The 15,022-nt window shown below is 41.0% G+C and overlaps 1 protein-coding gene across 1 annotated transcript; it reads left to right on the top strand.

Moving 5' to 3' along the window:
• Positions 1 to 4,804: 4,804 nt before the first annotated feature.
• Positions 4,805 to 11,191, top strand: mmadhcb (metabolism of cobalamin associated Db). Its single transcript, XM_014173487.2, has 8 exons — positions 4,805 to 4,972; positions 6,269 to 6,319; positions 6,432 to 6,582; positions 6,731 to 6,951; positions 7,082 to 7,190; positions 8,855 to 8,985; positions 9,830 to 9,916; positions 10,131 to 11,191. Exons 1-8 carry the CDS (start codon positions 4,931 to 4,933, stop codon positions 10,323 to 10,325), a joined length of 987 nt encoding a protein of 328 aa, XP_014028962.1. The 5' UTR covers positions 4,805 to 4,930; the 3' UTR covers positions 10,326 to 11,191.
• Positions 11,192 to 15,022: the final 3,831 nt, after the last annotated feature.

Below are 15,022 nucleotides of genomic sequence, written 5' to 3'. Positions count from 1 at the left end.
CTACCCCGAAACGTTTGACCCAAGTTAAACAATTTAAAGGCAATGCTACCAAATTCTAATTGAGTGTATGTAAACTTCTGACCCGCTGGGAATGTGATGAAAGAAATAAAAGCTGAAATAAATCATTCTCTCTACAGCTATTCTGACATTTCACATTCTTAAAATAAAGTGGTCATCCTAACTGACCTAAAACAGGGAATGTTTACTCGGATTAAATGTCAGGAATTGTGAAAAACTGAGTTTAAATGTATTTGGCTAAGGTGTATGTAAACTTCTGACTTCAACTGTAAATACAACAACAACAATCTAGCTTACTTTTCATTTGTATTCACAGCATATATTTAAACAGTATATATAACAACAGCATGAGCTGTTTTAAACTACATCTGTTTAATTAATTAGTATGACCAAAATGGCACGGTACATCCATGTCACTTTCTCTCTGCTCAGTCAGAGGGAGAGCATGGTGAGTGAATGCAGGTGAATGGATGTCATCTCCTTTCAGGTTCAGACCCTCAGTGAGTTTTCAACAGGTGGAGCAGAACCAGAAACCAATAGATTGAATGAGTCAAAACTAAATATAATTCAAACACATACAAACTGCCAAAACAGGCTACGTTACATTATACTGACACTGCCAGTTTCCTGTTTTGGGAGGGCTCCTCATATCCACACCTACTGTGGTCTTTACCAAGACATTTGAGAACACTAAAGCCCTCGTGTGTATTTCAATTGTATACTGTATATTTTTGTGGCAGATTATTCAATTATATAGTGAGGAAAGGCTGATTTTATGATCAGGGGTCTATGGCTGTTATAAGGGACAATCAATAAAACAAAATTATCACATAACTGGAACATTATTATGAATAATAAAACGCAAGGTTAATAATGTCAGTACTTTTTATTTCTTAGGCTGCCTCAGTATACAGCTAGTAAAATGTGCATCTGGTTGATTGGTTATTTTGTCTGGATGCTAGCAATATTGAAAATTACATTATGGTTCTGCCAAATATTAGGTTTACAAAGATGACAGTCAATTCCCAGCTATCACATAAAGTTCTGAGAACCATATGTTTCTTAGAGCTTGGTGAGATTGTGCCCTATGGTTATTTTACGTACAACTTTCCCACAACATTCTGGGATTGGTGCAGGATACCGAGCTAGCACATATTGTGCTGATAACCATATGTTTCATAGGTGGGAATTACAGTACTTCAGCATAATGTTTTCATCAGGTTTCCGCATGGTTCTATTTAAAGTCATGTTCTTAGAACATTAAGAAAACATTCCATAAAAAAACACAAGAAAACATTAGTAACGTTCAAAGAAAGTTCTAAGAATGTTATACATTTACATGGCACGCTAGCTCCATCCTGGTGGTGCAGTGGACTAATTCAATGGCTAGACAACAGAAGATCATAAGTTTGAAGGGGGGGGATTTGGAATATGACAGTCATCCACTATGCTTTAATAGAAATAAGGTCATGCTCATAAAAAATGTATCGTCCTCCATCATCTTAAACGGCACCGACTGCCACTGATTTCCATGTGTCCTATCTGTGCTTGGAGTTCAAAACAGTTAACCTAAGCTAGCAGTGTTGTTAAAAGTCTTACTGAAACATGTTCTCAGAACATGATTTAATTACCTTTAAATGACCTATAGTTTCCATTCTCACAAAGTTGATAAAAACCTCCCAGGAAACGTTCAGGGGACCAGAGTAAAATGTTCTCAGAACTGTCCACCAACCTAAACATTTACATTCCCAGAACAGGCGAAATGTTCACTTCCATTCTCAGAACGTTTAACAAACTTTCTGTTAAACCGTTCAGGAATCTTAAAAATGTTTCTACTTCATATTCATCATCCCCAGAACTAACCCAACATCGACATATGTGAAAATGGCGCATTTCTATGTTTCTTTTGTAAAAAACATAGAAGATAAGTGTTTCCAATGACATCATTAACCAATCAGCACACAATTAGTAGGCAATTTAATGAACTGTAAAACATAGAAACGCACACATTTTCACATATGTTGACATTAGGGTGGTGCTGGAGTTGATGAACATGAAGTTGAACATTTTAAAAATGTCCCTTTAATGCTTTGTTTCCACAACCAATGGGGAGCCAAACATTTATGTTCCCACAACTTCCAAGGAACCAAATGTGCTAGCTGGGTTTCCTCATACAGAAAGCTGCTGCAGACTGAATGTTAAAGTTGGATGAGCTCCTATAGGGACCTATAGAGACCTATAGGTCCACAGTGAAGACTTATGCTCCTCAGAGTGACAACCTGTCAGGTTAATTGTCCATGGGGACGCTCTGAGATGAGAGAGAGCACTGACCCCCAGCGTGACTCCTGGCTTTAATGACAATGCCCCTGCTGTGGAGGGGGCCAGCGTCAAGGTTATGGGGTTAATCTGGACAGGCCAGTCACAGGTTGGGTACCCCTCTCCATCTCTCTGCCTATCTCTTTTCTCTCATTTCTCTCTCTCTCTCTCTCTCTCTCTCTCTCTCTCTCTCTCTCTCTCTGAGGTGTCTGTCTTTCTCTCTCCCTCTGTCTATGTTTCTCCCACTCCCCCTTCTCTCTCTATCTCTCCTCTCTCTGTCCTCAGTGGAACCTCTTTCACCTAATAATGACCATTACTCCATAACATCGTGACCCCTCTGACACAGAGGGAGGAGACCAGCGTTTCAATTAACTTCCAACTCTTCAGTGGCTGAATGACAAGCAAGTTAATTTCACAGTGTAGCTGGTTATGGTTTCAGAGGACGTGGGGGACAGGGTGAGGGGGTAGAGGTCAGCTTTGGCATCATGCAGCAGTTGTGTTTCAGTTTAATTCATATCAAGCTCTTGATATCTGTTACAAACGTTCTTCATTACTTGCTCATTGTGAATAATATTCTCAGATGCAAACGGCTTAATCTTCCAGGCTGAGTTAGAATAGAAAGGAAAAATATTACTGTCCGTTATATGTTTAGATATTTTACATATATACAGTTTCAGTCAAAAGTTTAGACACACCTACTCATTCAAGGGTTTTTCTTTATTTTGACTATTTTCTACATTGTAGAATAATAGTGAAGACATCAAAACTATGAAATAACACAAAGAATCATGTAGTAACCAAAAGAAGTGTTGAACCAATCAAAACGTATTTTAGATTCTTCAAAGTAGCCACCCTTTGCCTTGATGACAGCTTTGCACACACATGGCATTCTCTCAACCAACTTCACCTGGAATGCTTTTTCAACAGTCTTGAAGGAGTTCCCACATATGCTGAGCACTTGTTGGCTGCTTTTCCTCCACTCTGAGATCCAAATCATCCCAAACCATCTCAATCGGGTTTAGGTCGGGTGATTGTGGAGGCCAGGTCATCTGATGCAGCACTCCAACACTCTCCTTCTTGGTCAAATAGCCCTTACACAGCATGGAGGTGTGTTTTGGGTCATTGTCCTGTTGAAAAACAATTGATAGTCCCACTAAGCGAAAACCAGATAGGATGGCATATCGCTGCAGAATGCTGTGGTAGCCATGCTGGTTAAGTGTGCCTTGAATTCTAAATAAATCACTGACAGTGTCACCAGCAAAGCCCCCCCCACACCATCACACCTCCTCCTCCATGCTTCACGGTGGGAACCACACACGTGGAGATCAATCGTTCACCTACTCTGCGTCTCACAAAGACACAGTGGTTGGACCCAAAAATCTCAAATTTGGACCATAGGACAGATTTCCACCGTTCTAATGTCCATTGCTCGTGTTTCTTGTCCCAAGGAAGTCTCTTCTTCTTATTGGTGCCCTTTAGTAGTGGTTTCATTGCAGCAATTCGACCATGAATGCCTTATTCACGCAGTCTTCTCTGAACAGTTGATGTTGAAATGTGTCTGTACTTGAACTCTGTGAAGCATTTATTTGGGCTGCAATCTGAGGTGCAGTTATTCTAATGAATTTATCCTCTGCAGCAGAGGTAACTCTGGGTCTTCCTATCCTGTGGCGGTCCTCATGAGAGCCAGTTTCATAATAGCGCTTGAATGTTTATGCGACTGCACTTGAAGAACAAACATTTGTTCTCAACAGACTGGTCCACGGAACAGTTGCACTCAAGTAAATACATTGAAGGAGTTTGATTAACGGGTGTGAACGGGCAAAAGTGGTGAGAGACCGCCATTCTCAAATCAGAACGTTCCAAAATTAATGTTAACCCGGTTCATTAATCAAATGCCCTCATTAGCACAGCAACACACAACCTCTATGCACATATATATTTTATCTTTATTTTACTAGGCAGGTCAGTTAAGAACAAATTGTTATTTACAACGACGGCCTACCCTAGCCAAATCCTAACCTGCACGACACTGGGCCAATTGTGCGCCGCCCTATGGTACTCCCAATCACGGACGGTTGTGATACAGCCTGGAATCAAACCAGGGTCAGTAGGGACACCTCTAGCACTGAGATGCAGTGCCTTACACTGCTGCGCCACTCAGGAGGTACACTGCTCTTCAGGTACAAAGCTCTCATCTGAACGGGAGTTTGAGGATTATTTTATACATTATACAGGTTAGCCACTAATTACAGTGCCACAAGAAACACTGACGAAAACTTTCACATTCATTTTTGTCTGAAACTCTCCTTAGAATTGCCTTTGCTGGCATCAATCTGTAGGTACATGCTACCACTCATGGATAGGGATATAACGACATCTAGTGTGCAAACATGATTGTGCATTTTGATGTTATTTCTTTTTTGCAACCTTGCTACGTCAAGCCATTTTTGTCGCTCGTAGGGTCCCGTCATTTACTCACGTAAGCGCGCATGTGCACAACGAAAGGTGAAGCAGATAGATGGCAGGCGAGCTAAAGTTAGGTCAAGGATAAACACAGATAAGACCTATTGATCTTTTCAACGTATTTTATTGATTTATGTTTGTAAGAAGGGGATATTCTTCAACGAATTTATTTAAGGTAAATATATTACATTTATTGTCAGAGCCTAAACTAATATAAATCGGCTAACGTAGAGCTAGCTAGTACGTTAGCTGTGTGGTCTTGCACCTCAGTAAATTTGTTTTTACTTTCGATATTCGGAGTTTGCTCGTCAATAGCTCTCAGACGGAGTCATAGGATGATGATAGGATATATCGAGAATCAGATGATGTTAGAGAGCACTTTCCTTAACAGAGAAGGAGGCATTATGCTGCTTTCTGGCGCTCAGGTGGCTTAGGGACAGTCGTAAAAGTGCAATATTGAGAATTGAATGTAAACAAAATATACGTTTTTACATTCCCTTTCAGGAGGGTTAGCCCTATATGCAGATTACACACTACATAGGGCTTCATTTTAATTACTTAGCTCTAACTACTAAGGGTGCTATATTTGAACTATTTAAAAATGTATTTAACCTTTATTTAACTAGGTAAGTCAGTTAAGAACAAATTGTTATTTAAAATGACGGCCTATCGGGGAACACTGGGTTAACTGCTTTGTTCAGGGGCAGAACGACAGATTTTTACCTTGTCAGCTCTAATCACTAGGCTACCTGCCGTCCCTATGTAAACTGAAAATAAATGTTCTGCAGTTTAGCGAGCAGGGGTGTATTCATTAGTTGGATTCTGTTGCACAACATTTGGTCTGTTGGGAAACATGGCTGGAAGAAGTTGGAAGGAACCCTGTGGACTTGACTCCACTTTAGAGCATGGAAGAATTGATCATTTATAGTTGTGAAGCTTGTGCCAAACACTTCACAGACTATTCAGATTGGAATGGTCAGGAAACCATACAGTACTTACTGTCTTTCCCATAACATTACAATGAACTACAAATTCCATTTAAGAACCCAACATCTTTTACGTCATGTTGCAAGAGCGTTTGGAGTAAACGGTTTCTGTTGCAAAACATTTTGCAACAGAATCTGACCAATGAATACACCACAGTTCTCACTTTTTAGTTAGCTAACATTAGCTGGCTAGCTAGCTAACATTCCCTACAGTCCTGCTGTACCCTGTTATGTAATGTTGTGGCAGCTATGACGTCTGAAATAGTTGTCAATGAGCACCAAGTGATGGTACTACGGGGTAAGGTAGCTACAGGATATTCTGAATTGTCATTCAAATTTTTTGTAGCCAGCTAGTTAGCCTGTTGACTGTCAACTGCTGTTTGTTTTGAGCTATTTAGCTTGATGATAATCAGTTTATGCACCTACATTCAGTGTTTTGTGTCTAGTTTATGCAGTTGGTTAATTTATTACTTTGTCCTTTGCAGTTTTGCAAGAGAATAACAGAAGAGAGGGAGGGGCCCAACAGGATGGCCAGTGTAAGTCTATTTGACATAGAATTCCAGATTTGATCAGAATCCAATGTCACACACACACACACACTTAATACTTGTTTTGTGTGTGTCCTGATGTTCCTTCTCTATTCCTCAGGTGCTCTGTAGCAGAGCCAGGCTGGTGACTTACCTGCCAGGGCTTCATGTACTGGTCCGGCGGATTGCTGGAACCAACCAAAGAACATTCTCTGGTGCTGGATCATCTGGCTCTGATGAGCCTCGTGTAGCCATCACACCCCCTGACCTTGGTAAGTGCAGACCTCTAATCACAATGATGATACTGAAGTTGCCTGAATGTGAACGTCATATTCCAACTGTCTGTTATTCAGAAGGTATGTGAATCAATTGGCCCAATAATTGGATCAACTTCTTGTTTAAATTATGTCTCATTGTCAGGACCCAGGACTGTTTGGCCAGATGATAGTATGGGTCCGTTCGGGCCTCAGGACCAGCGCTTCCAACTGCCAGGTAACTCAGGCTTTGACTGCCACCTGGAAGGCACAGCAGAACAGAAGATTAAAGGCCCAGTCCACCGGACAGTCCCCGACGTGCTGGCTGCTCCCTCCAGCAGCGAGAGGCATGAGTTCATCCTTGCCCAATTTGTCGGCGAGTTCCAAGTAAGTGTGGTTGGTTTCACAATTGACATACAGTTCTTCTGGTGATAATGAAGCATATGCATATTATGCAACATAATATTCAGGGATGTTTTTGGTTTTCTGAGAAGCTTTCCATGATTGTTTGTCTTAGGGGAAAGAGGCTGATCCCCCGGAACAAATAGTCAACAGAGCAGAACAGTACTTTGATAACTCCAAGGTAGAGTGTGCAATACAGTCTTGCCCTGAGCTGCTGAAGAAAGGTACATATATGATTGTTTTCCTTTCACCAAACAGATATAGCCCTATGTGAGCAGTCTTACTTTCTGTAAAAATGCACAACACACAGTGCATTCAAAAAGTATTCAGACCATTCCCTTTTTCCACATATTATCCTCATTCTAAAATTGATTAAATGCATGTTTTCCCTCATCAATCTACACACAATACCCCATAATGACAAAGCAAAAACAGTTTTTTGACATTTTTGAAAATGGATTAAAACAAATAAAAACAGAAATACCTTATTTACATAAGTATTCAGACCCTTTGCTATGAGACTCGAAATTGTGCTCAGGTGCATCCTGTTTCCATTGATCATTCTTGAGATGTTTCTTCAACTTGATTGGAGTCCACCTGTGGTAAATTCAGTTGATTGTAAATGTTTTGGAAAGGCACACACCTGACTTTATAAGATCCCACAGTTGACAGTGCATGTCAGAGCAAAAACAGGTCGAAGGAATTGTCCGTAGAGCTCCAAGATAGTGTTTTATTAAGGCACGGATCTGTGGAAGGGTACCAAAAAATGTTGGCAGGGTTGAAGGTCCCCAAGAACATTGGCCTCCATCATTCTTAAATTGAAGAAATTTGGAACCACCAATACTCTTCCTAGAGCTGGTCTCCCGGCCAAACTGAGCAATTGGGAGAGAAGGGCCTTAGTCAGGGAGGTGACCAAGAACCCGATGATCATTTTGACAGCTTCCAGAAGGACAACCATATCTGCAGCACTCCACCAATCAGGCCTTTATGGTAGAGTGGCCAGACCTCAATTACATTTCATGGTAGCTTGCTTGGAGTTTGCCAAAAGGCACCTAAAGGACTCTGACCATGAAAAACAAGATTGTCTGGTCTAATGAAGCCAAGATTGAAGTCTTTGGCCTGAATGCCAAACGTCATGTCTGGAGGAAACCTGGAATGGTGGTGGCAGCATCATACTGTGGGGATGTTTTTCAGTGACAGGGACTGGGAGACTAGTCACGATCGAGGGAAAGATGAACAGAGCAAAGTACAGAGAGATCCTTGATGATAACCTGTTCCAGAGCGCTCAGTACCTCAGACTGGGGCGAAGGTTCACCTTCCAACAGGACAACGACCCAAAGCACACAGCCAAGACAACGCAGGAGTGGCTTCAGGACAAGACTCAATGTCCTTGAGTGGCCCAGCCAGAGCCCGAACTTGAACCCAATCAAACATCTCTGGAGAGACCTGAAAATACCTGTGCAGAGACGCTATCCATCTAACCTGACAGAACTTAAGAGGATCTGCAGAGAAGAATTTGAGAAATACAGCTGTGCAAGATGTGGAAAAAGTCAAAGGGTCTGAATACTTTCCAAATGCACTGTAAAAGCAAACACTCTGATCATGCTACACACATTTTCTGGCACATTGTTATACTTTCAAACTTGTTGATATACTTTGTCTATGTGTTTACTATGTCCACATCTTAAATGGGGAATGGATAAGGGAAAAAGAGGTGAAAGCGTTTACCTCGTCACGTGTTTGTGAGATTGATGTTGAGATTCTACATGTATCCATTAGAGGGGGCTCAAACACTAAAGGAATGTACATCATGTATGAGCATAATAACTCTTGGTGTGATGGTCATGTATAGTTTTTGACCATGCATGTTCTCCCCATGTGTTTGCAGATTTTCAGTCAATGTTCCCTGAGGCCCCTAACAACGGCATGACGGTTGTCACGGTGACCCAGAAGACTCAGAACGACATGACAGCGTGGTGTGAGGAGGTGGACCAAGAGAGGGTGTTGATGCTAGACAAAGTGAGTTGGTGTCACAACACCGTGGGTAGTTTTACCCATAGCATATGAACAACATGTACTGTCTATCAGAACCACTGAAGAAAATTCAGACACTTTTTTTTTTTTTTGTCGTTTTACTGTCTGAAGTTGTAGGGAGTTATGAGTTGCTGGTGTATGGCAAACACATGTATATTTTAACCCAGTCTGTTTTCCTCTGAGAACTACATTTTAAGGAATTGAAAGGATTCAACTGTACATAGTCTTTCAGACTCAATGCCTCTAAGTATTAGCAAGTACCTATTTGTAGCAAGTATTCTTTTGTTTATGATAGTGGAGTTGTGCATTACATATTCCCAATCCCAGCATTACAATAGAAGACTTCTGTTAGTAGTCTTGAGTGTGTGTGTGTGAGGGCAGTGCGTGTTAGAGCAGGCCTTGTTTGTGACAATGTGCGTTATTCACCGTCTGGTTAACATGCCCTTGGTTGAGAATCGCTCTAATTGTGCCGCTGACCCCCTTGACTGCACTCATTTACTACACCCTGACACGCACCCTCCTCTCCCATCCCAGCAATAGGCTAGATCTCTACAACAGCACTTGTTGCGTGTTGCCATCTTACATGGTGATATGATTACCAATAACAATGTGTTTGAACAGATGGTCTCTTTTTGTATCTGAAAAAAGTATATACATATAGCAAGCAGGCCATGCAGGTACCTCCACACGTTTGTAGTTAACAACACAATCAGAATGTTGGTCACTATTACACATGTTTGTATCAGTACAAAATTGGAATGCTTGAATGGAAAATAAAAATCGAATCAATTGTCGAAGGTAAATTTGATGTTGCGTTGTTCTGTTGCAGTTTGTTGCCGGTGCCAAGGAAATCTGTTATGCCCTGAGGACAGAAGGCTTCTGGGCTGACTTCATAGACCCATCCTCAGGCCTGGCAGTAAGAAGTGACTAAAATGGCTGCTTAAGGATTAGTACTATGCTACAGGAATAGTTCTTTCTGTAATATTTTATGAACAGTACATACAGTTGTGAGGCAGGGATGGCAGTTGTGTGGTCTTCCTGACGATTTGAAATTGATTTATATTTGTTCAAATTAAATCTTTCAAAACAAGCAGTATTTGGATCTTTTCCCATGTGTTTGTTTCCTCCAGTTCTTTGGGTCGTACACCAACAACACACTATTTGAGACAGACGAGAGGTACCGTAACCTGGGCTTCAGCATCGAGGACCTGGGCTGCTGCAAAGTCATCCGCCACGCATTGTGGGGGACGCATGTTTTCGTGGGGACAGTTTTCACCAGCGCACCTCCCCATAGCCTTATCATGAAGAAGCTGCAAGGGAACTAAATCTGAATGATGGGAGAGTGTCTGGTATGTGGTTGCTATTAAACCTTGACGTGTCAAGACTCTTTACACAGCCCTTAACTACTATTTGCTTTTTCTTTGTACTTCACATTTGTATAGAAACCTTCAAAATAGTAGTATGGTACACCGATATTGTGAAATACCCACAACCATGATCCTTGACAGTTTTACCATTATAATATATTTATTTTCAGCATCTCTGTCTGTTCCTTTAGTGTATTGTGGTTGGCCTGATTGAAAAGGCTCTCTCTTGCAAAATAGATTTAATCTCAATGAGATTTATCTGTATAAATAGAAGTTAAATTGAATGTGAAATGGAAGGTGGAGGAAAAATCCACTCGTTGTCTTTGGGTATTTTTTTCTTTTCATGATGTGGTAAGTGACACTTTGCTTCTTCAAAGTCCAGTATCTTGAACTTGACTGCTGACATATAAAACATTAAGGGTGGATTGACTCTGCCCAGATGAGATTTTCATAGTAGAATCAATTCTGCAGCTAGATAAGAAAAACATGGGGACCTGCTGCTACCCTTGACTTGGGTTGATAAACCCCCATTTTTATCAAAAGGTAAGAATTGAGCTTTTCTGCTGTCATAAGGTTAATCTCAAGAGCTCTTATTTGATCCGTGTTGCCTTCAGAATAGGGACCTCATGTCTTGTTCACAGGTCCTGAGATTCAGTTAACCATTGAATCCTTGAATTTTGTACTTGTGGCAGTAATTAATGCACTTGTCTAGAAGAGAGGGGCAGCACTCTCTCACTTTACAAGATGAACTGTTTTTAAAAGGGTCTGTGATTCATGTGGCAGCTTTTGTCCTGAGGTCCAGACATTAAATGCAATAAAACACATCACCTTGTCAGTGGTCAGTTCTTTCTGGGAGAAGGGAAGCAGGTATTGTTGAAGTGACCTTCATATACATGGATAAATTGGTGTTGTGAGGGGAGATATGAAATAAACATGTAAAAACAAAAAAGAGGTTTACATTTGAGATTATTTGACCTAATGACCCACATCTCTCCTTGACTAGCAGGCACGTGTTTGAACTTGATAAGCTAAAATGATCATGTCTCAGTTCAGGCCATTGTATAGGGAGTCACCAGTGGTAGAAGTGAATGTCTCTGGGGTACTGTTTAACATGTATTAACCTCTACTGTGCCAGGTAAAGCACAGCAGATGGGTCCCCTGTCACAGTATCTCAAATTAATTGTAGTTGTGTCTTCTGGAAATTATGCTGATATATTCTCTATCCTCATTCTTGGAGTACAAATGGTGTGCCAGAAAACCAAACCCTACCAAACAGGCTATTCCACAAAATTCACTTGATCATCTTTTTAGGGATATTTACAAACACTCAACATGGGCGTGACGCAGTAAGAAGGCCTAAGATGAGTGAACATGACCTTGTTCAACTGAATTCTCACACTTCCTCGACAATGATGAGGTCACACAGGGTTTAAAGTTCACCAGCTTCTCTTTACACTGAGCATGTTGTAACATGGATGAGACCATTCCTGCTCTATTTAGCCCTACTGCTATACCTTTCCATGCAGCGATATAGTGCCTATCTATTCAGTTTGTCCTGTAGAGACGGTGTCTTAGTGAAAAGTATGGTACCTATCAGATAAAGACCCATAACAGAAGCTCTAACATGTCTAATCATTTAAATATTTCCCACTCACTTTCCTCAGCAGCACTTTTAGATAAATGGTAGTAAAAATAAGTTGTAAATCTGTTACACTAAGATATTCTCTGATGAGCTGGCAAGCAAGATCATATAAGATTATCTCAACATCAATTTAGTAACTGGGAAACAAATATTTAGTGCAGTTTACAATGTCCTTGGAGAAGGGTTAAATAGGACTAGTGCACTAATAGTGCCAAGGCATGCAGGAGTTGTTGAGACTGAATAATAGTGCACTGCTCCAACCAGTGGTCTCTGTGGTGTTTATCACAGCAGGGTACAAACTCTGTTGGCCAACACCCTGTGTTCTTATAAGACCGACAAGGTCAAGGGTTCCGGTGCTGTGACCTGGACATAATGTACTTGTCACATGGGTTAACACCATAGACTAGATTTCCTTTTGTTCTACAGTAAGTTAAAGATTTTTTGTTTAAGGAACTCGGCGTTTATAACAAAATCACTATGTTTTATTTAGCTCTTATTGTCTCCCAGATACAGTACTTTGTGATTTCACAAAGTGTTTGTTGTCTGGAAAGCTCAGGGGTGAATGTTCATAGAGTTTGCGTGTGTTGTAAAATAAGTTCAAACAGATGTTAACATAAACAGCTTCTGTGAACTGTACACAATGTACAGCCATCAAACAGCAAGGGGAATATTACTGTCTAACTAATAATGTAAGCAATATAAAGATTCAAGACTAAACATTTAGAAAAGGCAGAAAAAATGTATGCAATGTAGGTTTATAAATCCCTTTAAAGTCCCATATTTCCCAGCCAGTTTAATCTAACCAAATCAAACCATTCACTCCAAAGACAAGCATCATATGCATTGCATTACCACAAAGGTCAGGGAATAGTCACAATGTCTACTGAACTCAGATGCTTATAAACCCCAGTATAGTGTGTTGTGTGACCTAACCAGGGTGGATGTGATTGTGTGTGTGAGATATGGGTCCAGAACAAGGGGCTTTACTAATCAGGCTATCCAGGCTAGACATCGTGGCAGGGGGGCTGCCTCAGCATCAAACAACGGTGCGTGTGACCGTCACGAGTGGAGGGAGACCAGACAACAGCCTGGAAGCATTGAGTCTGTCTGGAATCTGCTTGCATGTTGGAGGTATCATTTGAGCCTCTTTACATGTTCGGGATCTTGGGTCACGCCTCAGTGACCGCTGATTGACATGGCTCTCTATTGGCTCTAATTGGATCTGAATGAACAAGATGTTTTTCTGTGTTACGTTTACATGGTCGCAACAGACAATTGTTGAAACTTCTGCAACAAAGAACCCTTTTGTTCGATTTTTCTCCTTGGAGAAAAGGGATGTCTATCCCAAATGATTGCATCTTCTGTGGATACAGACGATTTGTTTGTATATGAAATAGAAAAATATTGGAATGATATTGTTGATATTTCTTGGGACCCCTGCACCCTGGCTAATGCTTAAAATGCGGTAAACCAATTGGCTTAGAAACACACAGTCAACTTATTGCCTCTGTAACAGGTGTTATATCCTGGGTATAAAGCCACGCCTGGGTGTGGACCCCAGACTCCACACAACTGTGAAAAAGGATTACAGGAGAACATCCTAAAAACTGCAGAAATGTTCTGGAACTGATTCCAGTACTAATTCCAGAATTATGGAAGTAACCATCACCTTATGGGCCGAGTTCTTGGGTTGGTTTATCTCAGATCAGCCAGTGAAGGGTTAACTATTGAAGCAGGGCCCCATGCTGCTGACAGATAAAGCTGTACACAGCAATTAGCTAACATCCCAGGCAGGCTGCAAGACAAAGATGTGGAGATGGCAGGCCAGTGTCAGACAGCAAACAAGTTAATCTAGTTGTACAATTCACATCACTCAACTCATAAAAAGTCGGTTGCTTTTGGAAGGTCTCAAACCAACGCCTCAGAGGTTTTTCTCTCACATTCTCATCCCTATGTAGGCCTACCCACTGTGGCTTATGTCTGTCAGTCTAACAGATACGTCTAGGTTCAAATACATGTTTTTTCCACCTTCTGCTTTCAGCTCCAATGCTAGCCAAGGTTTTGTATGTCAACTTTTTTTTCTCTCCCTTTTTTGTCATTTTGAGGACTGCTGCTATTGTCTTGAAGGAATATTGCTGATTAAGTCTTTGATGTATAGTGAGTCAGTCATTATGTATTTACATGACCTTTCCCCACCACTGAGACTCACTCACTGTAACCAAGTGGTCAGTGTAAATATTATACATGTGGATGAGAACTGTATTGAAAGTTTTGGTCTCAGTTTCCTGTCTGAAGAATGGAGGTTGAGTTGTGAGTGATGAGGGGGCGTTATTATAATTTCCTAAAGTTTGACGCCCTCCTTGGAATTACTTTATTAAGGAAATATGAACGGCGGACAGGACAGGACAGGACAGGACAGGACAGGACAGGACAGGACAGGACAGGACAGGACAGGACAGGACAGGACAGGACAGGACAGGACAGGACAGACAGAAGGACAGGACAGACAGACAGACAGACAGACAGACAGACAGACAGACAGACAGACAGACAGACAGACAGACAGACAGACAGACAGACAGACAGACAGACAGACAGACAGACAGACAGACAGACAGACAGACAGACAGACAGACAGAGAGAGAGAGAGAGAGAGAGAGAGAGAGAGAGACAGGAAAATAAATAGCTCTCTGTCGGTCTTGATATGAGCTGATCTGAATTGCTCCTGTCGACAACAAGACTGATCTGAAACTGTAAATATGTGGGGGTTTAAGCACATGCTGGCAGAATTTATCAGAATAATTAATATTGTAAGGGGGAAATTAGTAACATTAATATTTAATTAAGGTTGATATCTAGGTCAGACTGGTTACTTGTTAGTTTGCATAAAGAATGAATAATTAACATCAAACCTGACTCCAAAAGAAATGGTCCTTTCTTCAAGGAATTTCATTAATTCAATTCCGACATTCAATTGAAATGATCACAGAAATCTTTTGCCTATTTAGGAGAC

This window comes from Salmo salar, chromosome ssa25, assembly GCF_905237065.1.
Source record: "Salmo salar chromosome ssa25, Ssal_v3.1, whole genome shotgun sequence".
Classification (NCBI taxonomy): domain Eukaryota; kingdom Metazoa; phylum Chordata; class Actinopteri; order Salmoniformes; family Salmonidae; genus Salmo; species Salmo salar.
The sequence above is the reverse complement of the archived record's forward strand: the minus strand, read 5'-3'. Positions and strand labels throughout refer to the sequence as shown.

Excerpts from the sequence above, each read along its gene's own strand:
- mmadhcb (XM_014173487.2), top strand. The coding sequence starts at position 4,931 with ATGTTTGTAAGAAGGGGATATTCTTCAACGAATTTATTTAAG. Across the intron at positions 6,320-6,431 it reads GGCCCAACAGGATGGCCAGT|GTGCTCTGTAGCAGAGCCAG; the intron begins GTAAGTCTATTT and ends TCTATTCCTCAG. Across the intron at positions 6,952-7,081 it reads AATTTGTCGGCGAGTTCCAA|GGGAAAGAGGCTGATCCCCC; the intron begins GTAAGTGTGGTT and ends TGTTTGTCTTAG.